Source organism: Zosterops lateralis, assembly GCF_965231275.1.
Source record: "Zosterops lateralis genome assembly, chromosome: 2".
NCBI classification, from domain to species: Eukaryota; Metazoa; Chordata; class Aves; order Passeriformes; family Zosteropidae; genus Zosterops; species Zosterops lateralis.
Genome location: NC_139763.1, coordinates 4,195,546 through 4,207,722, shown reverse-complemented (window position 1 = coordinate 4,207,722; position 12,177 = coordinate 4,195,546). Strand labels below are relative to the sequence as shown.

At 42.6% G+C, this 12,177-nt stretch overlaps 1 protein-coding gene across 1 annotated transcript in view; it reads left to right on the top strand.

Moving 5' to 3' along the window:
- DSCAM (DS cell adhesion molecule) overlaps window positions 1-11,806 on the top strand; it is a gene marked incomplete at its 5' end in the record, with an annotated part of 456,489 nt that extends 444,683 nt beyond the window's left edge. Inside the window, one exon of the mRNA XM_083855847.1 lies at window positions 11,060-11,806. Coding sequence (XP_083711973.1) covers window positions 11,060-11,403 — 344 coding nt within the window. The 3' untranslated portion in view covers window positions 11,404-11,806. The remainder of the gene's footprint in view (window positions 1-11,059) is intronic.
- Between the last annotated feature and the right edge of the window lie 371 nt (window positions 11,807-12,177).

The following is a 12,177-nucleotide window of genomic DNA, read 5'->3' as shown; positions in this document are numbered from 1 at the left end:
CCTTTATCTTGTCTCAGGTTTTATTTCTGTGGAGTATCAGGAGCTTTTTCTCCTTCAGCTGAGAAAAGCTGAATGTTCTGCAGGGATGAAAACCATTTAATTCTGCATTTAATTTGACGTGACAACATACTTGATATCATTGGCTTTCATTTTTATTCTGGTGGATTTGCAGACAGGAAGGCTCACACTGCAAGTTTTTTAACATTGCCAGTACAATAAAAATGAACTTAAACAGGTTCAGATCAGAAGCTGAAATATTCTGAGATCAGAAAGGAGAAGGATATCGGTGTGAATCTTGAGTTTAAATAGGGCAGCTGTTCAGTTACAAGGTTTCTGTGCAATTGTGATGTGGAAGTTCCATTTTAGGTACTACAGAATAAATTCAAGTCATTGATGGCACTGGAACAGGTTTTTCCTGAGAAGTTGTGGCTTCCTTAGCCCTGGGTGTGTTCAGAGCCAGGTTGGACTGGGCTTGGAACAACCTGGGATAGTGGAAGGATTTGAAATTAAATGATCTTTAACATCCAACTCAAACTCATCTGCAAGTCTATGATTAAAGTAATCTAAATTATTTCCACAATTGTCACCTATGAATCAGTGATACTAGTGTTAAGAAGATATTTTTTAATTAGAGGAGAAAAACAAGTGGCACCAATTCCTCAAAGACTCTGTGAGGAGTGTGTAGCAGCAAAATTACCTTTTCCTGTTGCTTCCTAATTCATTCTTTATTTTGGTTTGAAAATTAACACTGACTTTGGAAAAAACATCCCAAACTGTGCTGGTTCAGGATACTCATGAGGATTTTTTTCTATCTCTTATAGACTAAAATTTTCGTGTTAAGGAAATCCCTCCCCCCAAGAATGCCCATTTCTTATCTTTTGATTAGCAACAAGATCTTTCTTATTAAAAGTGAGGGGTTTTTTAAATTTTAATTTAATTTTTGTTTTCTAAAGTGGATTATTTGCTTTGCAGCCCATATATCTATATATTTTTTATTTTTATTTTAAAGCTGCAGCTATTAGACTACCCATGTTGTCTCTAGCTTGAGACACATTTGATTGAGCTGGAGTTACTGAAGAGTTTTATGCCTTAAGCAAGGATTACATTTATCAGTAAATTTTCAGCTACTTTCTTGTTCTTACAGTTCGAATTCCAATATTAAATTGTTAAAACTACCAGCAAAAGCTGCAAATCAAACCAAAGATTCTGTGTCCACTTCAATTAACATAACAGATATTTTAGAGCACTTCTGTTGAGTGTCCCTAACTTGAACCTCATTTCTACAAAAAACTAGATTTTTAATTTTGAAAATGCCAAATAGTTTCACCTTCACAGTGTTGGGACACAGTGTGTTTGACTTTTGCTGTCAGCCAGACAAAGCAGGGCTGGGGTTTCCATACAGACAAGAACAGATCCAACTCTGCTTTAAGGTCCTTGCAGACATTTCCAGCCAGTCCTGATTTAACTGATGTCAGGCTCTGTTATTTCCCCTGTGCCAAGAGGACCTGAGTGTAATCTGAGCCCTACAGGAGAGTTGGCACCACAACACCTGAAAATGGAAACCAAATCTTACCTGCAAGAAAGGTCATCCCTGTGCTCTTCTTGGAAATTAAAGCAGGAAATCATATCACTGGAGAAAAAAAAACCCTTTTGTTTTAACAGTCTTAATCTGACTGTGCCATCCATGGAAGAGCTTTATGTGCTGGCCTTTAAAGCACAACTCTGCAGATGTATTTCAGAATTGAAATATTCAGCATCCCTAATTTCACTGTGAGAGCTGTGAGATCCCTTGGTCCCAGAGGATTAATTAACAAAAAATGCAATGCTGCACCTTGTCAGCATCACTCAGGGGATTCAGACTAATGGATGTGGGGAGACTGAGTTACAGAAACTCACCCCTGGCTCAGCAGACAGCAGGGCAGGGCTGATATTGGTTTCCCTGCCCAGCTCTATGAACAGCATGTTTGGCTCTCCCATTGCCATGGCATGCTCAGGTTTATCCCTGAATTCACAGGAATGGCTCAGAGCCTGGAGAGGTCAACAGAGCAGCTCCTGCTGATTCCAGTGAACCCTGAAAACTCCTCACCTCTTCACTCCCTGTGCTGAATCCAGGCTCCCAGCATATCTCAGGAATAAACCTGTTTCCATGGAGCCACCATCGATTTAACCCCCAGCTGAAGTGATGTATAATTGAACAGTTTCTGTTCACTGCGCCCAGGGCCAGCAAATGAGTTTTAAAACTCCAGCCTTGATAACCAGGGGCACCCCACGGAGTTTTTTAGCACAGTTTTCCAAGTGTTTGCAGCCACTGGGCAGGACAGTGCTGTCTCAGAACATCCTTAAAAATGCATGAAGGCGCTTGCGTGACAAAGCGCAGACGGAAAGGGAGAGCTCCTGGCCTTACCTTTTCTGTCACCATTTCATTATTTATTGACAAATTTGCTGACTTTAGTCCTGGAGTGGGTATTGATTTACACAGTGAGGCCCCTTTTGCATGTTTTTATAACTTAGACACCTCATTAAATCCAAGCAGGAAGGGATTGGATGTGCAGGTGCACCAGCCCTGTGAGGCTGGACATCCACATGGCTTATCCACAGGGTCTAAATCTATCTGACCCCTGGAGTTAATCAATTTTTCCTTCCTTATTCAGCTCAGTGTCAGAGAAGCCCTTAAAAAATACATCAGTTCTCCTTAAAGTTACTTCTGGAAAGGACAAAGCATCTGGCAGGTCTTTTGAAAGTGCTGCACTGTGTTAGAGACCCAAGTTCTGCTCAGAGAAATGCAAACCAAAAACGTGCTCAATTCCTGTTCCATTAGATCCTCCAGGAAGAGGTAACAATGTGATAATCAAGGCTCCTGCCACCCTCTCAGGCAGCTGCACAGTCTTGTTTTGTCAATTGAGTTCAGATGGATGATCTCAGTTCAGCTACAGCAGTCATGCTTTTGCTTTAAGACATCTTGATCAAAAGCTTTTTCTTGGAATCAGAAGGCTTAAATCTAAATAACAAAATGAATCACCTTAAAAAAAAAAAAAAAAAAGGAAAAAAAATCCACATTAGTTGGAATCCTCATTTTCAGTCACTTAAACCTAATCTCCAGTAAGTAGAAATCAATTTATAGTCTTGCTGAAATCAATAGAGTCAGTGATTTATAGCAGCAGCAAATTTGGCTCCTGAACTACAGATTTACTGATACCCTGGTGTTCCTTAAGAGATAACTCCAACGACTGTAGTCAACAGCAACTGTTGTTTCTATTTTGCTCTGTGAATCACAGCTGATATTTTGAGTATTTTGATGAAAATGCCAGTTTTAGCAGACTGCAACATTTAACTAGGTGTTATGGATCTCCAAACCATCTCTGAGGTGTAGAAAGTTATAAAGTACAGCCCTGCAGGGGTGACAGGGAATTCTAATTTCTCCAGCTAGAATTGAGAAACCTGGCTATTGCTCTAACATTTTTTACCTATTTAGGTGAAAAATGTAAAACAGCATAAGGGTGGGGTGTTTTTCTGCCTGCTGAAACACAGAGAGAGGCAGAAGAGGACGTGATGCTGTGGGTCAGAGAGGCAGGAAGGGTAGGTTGGCAGCTGAAGTGAGTCCTGCATTCTGTCAGTTTAAAAGTACCCTCCAAATGCTGAGCACTTCAATCATTTCTCCTGGGCTCCTGAGCAGAGGTTGAAGCATGTTCCTGTTCTCACAGCAGCTTTTTCACTCTTGAGGGACCTGTGCCCTGTCTCCTCCCTCCTTCCTTTCCTCTTCTGCTGCTTGGCTCTTCTTACACCTTCTGCCATTTATTCTGGATCACCTCAGGGAATTATTAGATCCAGTTTTTGTCTTGGAAAAAGTGGCCTCAGAAGGAGCCTGTGAGCTCCTGAGTGTGCTGACAATGGTGTGCTCCTGTCGACAGAGAGTGAGCTGAGATTCCCACTCATTTGGCCAGTCAGAAATTTGCACATGGAAATTCCATCTCCATTTCCATTACTGATCAACACTGGCTCTAGAGAGTGGAGCCCTGACATTCAAAGCACTCTTCAGAAATTATTACTCCTTGCTTGTGGCATTTTACTGCAAGAAAATAACAATTACCCAACAAATTGGGAAGGCAGTTCCACTCTGACCAGATCCTGGGACCTGTATCAACTGAGCAAGGAGGTGCAGGACTGATCCTCTTCTTGGCTGGGCAGGACACAGGACCAAGCTAAGCAAATTATTAGTTTTATTGCCCATTGAGTGTGTTTATCCCTGGTGCTGCAGAGCCCTGTGAGCCCTGCAGGTGAGGGGATGGTTTCGGCGCAGTGCGGACACAAGATGGACAAGGGAGGGAGCACCAGCAGGTTTTCCAACACTGACAGCAGCAATTGTGAGAAATGTTACTGCTGCTATCAGGCTGGCTTCACACCAAGCTGCTGCTGTCCAAGAAAGCTTTGCCTGCTAAGTTTTTAATGGTGTGTCAGTTCTGGATGTGACAAAGGCATCTGGGCATCACTTACACTCTTTTTTTTTTCAGCACACCTCTCACCTTGTCCTTGCAAACCCTTCACTCTTTCCTCATTTCTAATGCAAGGTTTTTTCCCTTATAGGCAGCCTTTGTCCTGAAAAACAGCCTGTGAGTAGCAGCAAAGGCTTCACTGATTTATTCACTGTGCTAGTGAGCTGGAAAAACTGACCAAATTTTTTAATCAGCATAAACCTGAGCTTAGAACTACGTCAGCAGCTCTGTCTCCTTTGCTTCCTTTCAAAGGAAAACACAATATCCCATCAGTGCTTCCCCTTCCAAAGTCAGCACGAGCCAAGAGATGCTCAACAGAGTGGGAGTCCACCTGCACAGCACTTGTACACCCCCAGCACTGCACAAGGTCATCATTTGCTCTTAAATCAACATAATTACATCAGCACCTTCCCTGAGCTAACAGGGCTGTATGGACTCAACCCCTGCATGGTTTGGATTCATCCCAGAGAGATTTCTGAGAGCTTTTTTTTTTTACCCACTCCCTCTTGTAGCAGGATGTGTGAATGTGCCCTATTCAAGCAGTCTTATCCTTACCTTTGTTAAATAAAACTTCCACAGTCTTATCCTTACCTTTGTTAAATAAAACTTCTTGTCATAGTCACCAGCCCCACTTCTCAAAACTTGCTGAGATAATTTCTCAAAAAGCACTGGAATTTCCTCCACATGGCAACCAAACTTGAAAAGCCTCAGGGCTGTCACCCTCACTGATGGTATCTCTGTTGGAGTGTTGTGAAGACAAATTGCTTTTTGCTTTAGTGGAGGTTCTGATTCATGAGAAAATGCATAGACCTCTCATGTAAAAATTGGTAAGAGCATCTTTTTTTTTGCAGTCTGTGATGATCCTTGTATTGAAAATAGCACAAATCCTTAGAATTTTTTTTCTGGAGTAGATGAAAGAAAAAATAAAAAAAAATAAAAAACACCATGCAAGCTCTCTGGCATTTGAAAGAGGAATGAGGTAAATCTTTTGGGAGAAAGGAGTTCTTCTCAGCTTGGTTTAGTTCTGCAGACCAGACAGCTATCTTGAATAAAATCCAAGAAAAATTCAGCAGTGATGTTTTTCCCTGCATGTAGCCTGTCAAATTCATCCCAACCCTTCCCACACCTGAGGCTGACCTCTGGAATACAGCTAAAAATGTTTGTTGTTTTTTTTGCAAAGTGCTGTATATCAGCTTAGTTGTGCTGAAATAAGGATAAATTGTTTTATTCAGTGTCGCATTAACTCAGAAAATACTCTACTGTTTGGTAGAATGGGTTGTTATTGTAAATATCACATTAAGTGATTTTTAGCATTTGTTTACAAATATTTATTTGAACTAACATTTTTCTAAATGTACTATACTAAATAATTAATTAGAGGGTTGGCCATTAAGGAAAAAAAAAGACTGAGATAGCTTTGGCTTAAATTGCAGCACACAGATTTGACTGGATGTTTATTATTTCTGTATAAACTCAAGGTTCTTATACAGCAAATTCTCCTTTCTTAAAAATTGCAGAATCACTGAAAGGTCAGGGTGGGAAGGGACCTCTGAAGATCATCCAGTCCAAACCCCCATTTTTAAAAATGCATCAGAAAACTTTAGTTTTAGAATGTCTTTTGTACTAATTAAGCCGAAATGCATGAATTATTAAACATGCTCATTTGCAGTGCTCATGCACTTGAAAGGTTTGCTTTCATTACTAATAAGGCACAAACATAGCTGAAAAGAGGTAATTAGAGCATCAAAGGCAATGAACCATCCTGAAACTTCATAATGTTTTGCCCAAAAAAAAAAAAAAAAAATCATTCAGCTGAATAGCAAGAGACCAAAAAAAAAAAATGCCTACACTGTTGTGTCCAGAGGATAAGAACCAGTCTTCCCAAGCAGCTCCAGAGATAGAGCAAGAAGCTTTTTCTCTGCTCAAAAATACCTTCAGAATTGATGTAGGAATGGCAAAGGTGAACCCCCGTGGTTATATTTCAAAGATTGTGTTTTCAAGTCAGAAACCCATTAGTTCTTCTAAATCAAAGACTTTTTTTTTTTTTTTTTTCATCCTGCGAGACCGTTTCAACCCTGGCACAGAAGAAAAAGTTCCATTCTCAATTTTTTTTCTTTTTCCAGTGATTTTAATAAGCGCTGTTTTATAAGCAGTTGCAGGGAGAGATGGATGCTCCTTGCAGATGAGAAGGAGCACTGATGCTTTTCATGATGGGGAAATGTGTACATCACATCAAATAATGAGGGCTCTGCATAAGCCATGTCAGAGACTGTGCTTTGAATACCCAGCTTTGGAGAACAAGTTACACTCCGTGGTTTCTCATTACTGAAATCCTGCTGGAACTTTGCCCCCCAGACATTTAGAAAATTGCAGTAAAATGACTGCATATTGTTTACACAGATTATTGACTAGGTTTTCTTGTGTAGATTTAAGGAGGGAGGGGAAAAAAAGGTCTTTTTTACATAGCTCGAAGCTTCCTAAATACACTTGAGGAATGTCTAGACAGCAGCTTGAAAACCAAGCTCCATCTCTGTAAGGTTCAATGCTCATCTCTTTTATAGTCCACTCACACCCGTGGCTCTCAAGGAGCAGCAAATGTGCCAAGGCACAGAAGCAGCTCCATGAGGTACCCACGGGGAGCTGCCAATGAGCCACGCTCCAGCTGCTGCTCCACACCAGCTCCTTCCTGGAAAGTCAACCAAAAAAAAAAAAGGCAGAAAATGCAGTAGAATGAGGGAGTGGGTGTAAAATATCCTGGCTGGTGTTAACAAAGCAGTGGCAGCCCTGTACAGGCAGTGTTGGGTGACAGACACCTTTGGGAAAAGGCAGATTGTTGTAGGAAATGGAGATATGGAGTGGTTTGGGTTGGAAGGGATGGCAAAGAGCATCCAGTTCCAACCTTCCTGCTGTGGGCAGGGACACCTTCCACTGTCCCAGGCTGCTCCAAGCCCCAGTGTCCAACCTGGCCTTGGGCACTGCCAGGGATCCAGGGGAAATTCCTTCCTAGTATCCCATCTAGCCTTACACTCCTTTAGTTTAAAGCCATTATTCCTTATCATACCACCCCTGCCCTTGTCCCCAGTCCCCCTCCAGCTGTCCTGGAGCCCCTTTAGGCCCTGGAGAGGGCTCTGAGGTCTCCCTGGATCCTTGTCTTCTGCAGAGTGAACAACCTCAGCTCTCCCCTCCTATCTCCAAAGCAGAGGTGCTCTGGCATTGATTTCAACATAGAAAATTTTTCCTCTTCTGCTGGGGCTGATGAAACCCTATGGAGCATGAGAGTGGGAGAAAAAAACCCCTTTTTGCCCCCAGAAGTCTCTACACATTCCTGGCCAGAGAGAAGTCATCACTTTGGCATTATAATTAGTCACAAAGCTCTCACACCTGCTGTTGCCATCTCTGAGGTGCATTTTGCTGGCCCTAACACTGAAACCCCCACACCTGAGGCAGCCAAACCAAGTTCCTAAAAACCTTCATTAGACAGAGGGCAGAGACCTCAGAGGTGTGGGGAGCATCACAGTCACTTCTTACACTCCTACCTCTCTCCCACTGGAGAGGAGTGGGGTAGGAACAGGGCTCCTTCTCTGGGATATTGCAGTGCTGCACAAGACACAGCCACAGGCAGCAAGTGACATAAGAACTTCCCATCCTGGCTGTCTCCCCCTGACGCCTTGGGAAGGCTGACCTGAAACAGAGACTGGACAGAGCTAGAGAATAAAGTAGGTATTTATTGAGGGGCCTTCAAGATCCACCTTGGGCAGGACAAGGGCCTGACCAGGGCTACACCCAGGTGGACTAAGAATAGTCACAAAAATGCCTGACTGGTCATGAGGTCTTACGTTTTTATAAGTTTTGGTCCATTTGCATATTGGGGTTTAATTGTCCAATTACAGCTTCAGGTTGTGAGGTTCCGTCCTTCTTGTTCCTCCCTTCAGTCCACCCTTGTTTGTGCTTTTGGGCCTGAAAGTTGTCCTTGGTCTCCAGCAGGAAAATTATTTGTTTTGTCCCCCTACTCTATGAAGAGAGCTGAGTGACACTTAATCTGAGGCTCAGAACTACATCCCTAGGCAGCACAGAATCTGCAAATATGAAAGCTAAAGCTTAAGGCATCACCTCCCTCACAGGGAATGCTCTTTGGAGCAAACCAACCCTACAACTGCATTTTGGGAGGACTTGGACTACAAGGGGTTGCAGAAACAGAAGAACTGATGTGACCAGGGGGTTGGTGTCTGGGTGCCAAGGGCAGGTGTTGGACAACACAAATGTACCCACGGGCAGCTTGGCTCAATGCCTGTGAGGAAATGCAGTGAGCTGGTGCCTCCCTGCTCCTGTGTCCATGTCCTGCTGTCCTTCTCCCCAGCAGCAGCAGCAACGTTGCTGTCTCAGCTGAAACAGCTCTGACATGCAGAACTGTGCTTGGCATGAAAGGTGCTGTAGGAGAATCAGGCAAACCAACAAGTAAAACTGATTAAAGTTAACACGACTCAGTTTCCAAGAGGCAATCAGTGTGATTATCATCACAAACCTCCTCCTCTCCCTCCAACTCCATGGTGTGTGTCAGCCTCATCTTGAGATTCTCTCAATGTTTTTTACTCCACGGGGGTAAAACACCACGTGCCTGTGCTGGAGATGCATCCAGAAGAAAACATATGGTGTTAGACTGTGCCTGAGGGATTTCTATAGGAATAAACACAGATTCTGGCCAAATGCAACTCCTCAGCGATTCTCTGTTTGTGACCTGGAATTATGGATAGAGCAGATGCTGTTGGTCTTTTAGGTAAGACTTGCAGTGCCTTGACTTGTGTGGGAAAGCAGAGGACCTGTTTTATTTTAGGTCATTGGACAGCTTTTAGCTGGGCTAGAAAGAACAAAATTGTTATACATTGTTTTATTATGGAACTCCTTTCCTGGTCTGTTGTTTATGCCACTGGCACAGGTCAGCCTTAATTTCTCCTGCTGTAAATAGCTCATGGAGAGCTACACAGGTGGTGTGGTGCCAAGAGTCTCCTACTTTAAACATGCAGGATGCATCCCATCTGTAGATGAGACTCTGGGTTTGATATCAGCTATAAAAAACAAGAAGCTGCATACCTGTAAAGAAGGGAAAATACTGTTCTGAATGTTCCTGTAACTGTGCTTTTTCTTTTCATACATAGGTGAGGCCACCCCATCAAATATTTTTTTAGAAGGGAATGTCATTATGTGCCTGATTCCCTCTCATTTCATTGAAGGGATGTCATGAATGCCTAACAGGCCCAGGAGTCAGGGGAAATTATGAAGAGGTTTTCTTGACAATGCAAAGCAGAAAGTTGATGCAAGAGCTCAGGTGCCAGTCCCAGTGCATTTTGTTACCACAAAACCAGCAGCATCTTGGTGGTCACAGTGGGAAAAAATTATTAGTGAATTAAACACAGTGGTGATGGTTGGCAGTTAAATTTTGTTATATGAAGACATGAATGTTTCTGTTTTATTCAGAAGTCTCTTGAAGCCTTAACACTCTTGCATCCATTTCAAATAGTTTAGTGGTTCTACTCAAGACTGGGGATCGTTAATTGGAATTGTGAAGGTTTTCATTTAAAAAGGAAAATAAAACTCGGAAATTTAGTGAGCCTCCACATTTTCCAAGTTTTTGACAAGGGAAAACCAAGACCTTTGCTTTTCAGATTTTGAGAAAAAGCTCCTGGTCTTTTCATTTTATCTCCTTCATGCCGTGAGTGCATGTAAAGAACATTGCCCTTCGCTTTCTATTGTGAAAACAAATATTAAGAGGGAATCCTCGTGCATCTTCCCCAAAGGAATTTGCTGCACAGTTGTTGTGGTTTGAAAGCAAAACAAGAGGCTCCAAGTCAGAAATACAATTTAATAAGAAGAAAGGTAAAAAGTAAAATAAAATAAAATAAATGCAATAATACAAAAGACCACTGACAGAGTCAGAACACAACCTGAGCAGGGTGGTGGGAGCAGTCCAGGTGAGGTGCTCTTCCTGAAGCAGTGATCCTATAGAAAGATTCCCAGGTCTGGGAGCTCTGCTCCTCTGGGAATCCAGTGGCTCAGGGCTGCTTGTCCTGTCCCAAATCCCAGATTCTCTCCAGGTGGGAATGCTTGGCTCCTCCCCCTGGGCATTGGGAGCATCTCCCAATGGGATGAGGAGTCGTGCAGTGGCTCCTTGATGGCCCATTAAACAGAGAGAGCTCCTGGAGGGAGTTCCCTATGAGTCCTGGGCAAGGCATTGATGGGCCATGAGCAGAAGAGCCCAAAGGAGGGGCCTGGGAAAACACTGCCCCAACTGGTTCCAACAGCTCATGGGGATGGTGATAGAATAAATACTTTGTGTGCATTCTACACTAAAACCCAGGACAACAGTTCTGTAAGATCACAGCGCAGTAAATGTCTGATAAATAAAATTCTGTAATTCTGCACAATGTCTGACAAATAATCCATCAATTATAAATTCTGATCACAGATCCTCCCCTTCGGCAGCCAAACCCACCTGAGTTGCTCCCGTTGGGCGAGCACCGCGCAACGCACGACCCGAGACAAAGACTCACTTCTCCTTTTTTTTACCTCCCCAGGTGATCTCATGCATCTGCCACCCTACCTTAGGATGGACTTTTTATTGAACCGTGGCGCGCAGGGCACGAGCAGAGACCTGGGTTTGGGGCAAGCCTGCTTGGAGCCACAGAAAAGCCGAACCTTGAAGCGTCCCACCGTGCTGGAGCCGATCCCCATGGAGACGTCCTCCACGAGGGATGTCCAGTCATGGCAACCTGGTGCTGTGGCAACGTTACCTCAGCGAGAAGGAGCTGAGCTAGGACAGGCTCAAGCAAAAATGAGCAGCTCCCAAGAATCCCTGCTGGACTCCCGGGGCCACTTGAAAGGAAACAATCCCTACGCAAAGTCTTACACCCTGGTATAACGACAAGAGCATGGCTGGACAGTGGCTGTAAATATTTACACTGAAAAACAAACAAACAAACAAATCCAATGAAAGCTACCTTTTTTTTATTGAATTCCAATATTTATAATTAAAGAAGAAGATTGCCAAAATATTTGACAAAAAAAAAAAAAATAGTAATATGAACGACAGACAGTGCAAAGACTCTCTTGCTTTTTTTCTGTCTGAGTGTGAGCTTCATCTGACTGGACATCTGAATTTTTGGGTAAAAGAGTCCAGTTTTCTGATCTTCACAAGCGTTTGTGTTTTTACTGATTTTCTACGAAGTGCATGGAGACTTAACAAAAACATTTTAACTGGAAGTTCCATCAGACAAGATTTAAAAGGGAAAAAAATCACAAAAAAAAAAAAAAAAAAAAGAAAATCACCTTCTTTGTGAATTCAACAGGAACATTGATTTGGAAAAACAAAAAGTCTTTTGTCATGTTTGCACTTTTTTTTTTTTTTAATTAGAAAATGGGTCCTTGATTGTTCTTTTTTTTGTTGTTAATTAGGATGAGTGATGTCAGTGGAGTGAGGAGATTGATTTGGGGTTTTTTTTTAATATTAATTTAATGAGACACTCTTTGCATTTTGTCTATGCGAAATAAAAGGGTCTTCTGCCTTTATTTGTGATGTCTGCTTCCATCACCTTTTGCTGTGGTTTTCCCAAAGTGTGATAATCATGTCAGTGCCATCCTCTGAGTAATGTCTTCTTGTGCCTTGGGAAAATAAGAAAAGGAATCAGGGGTCACA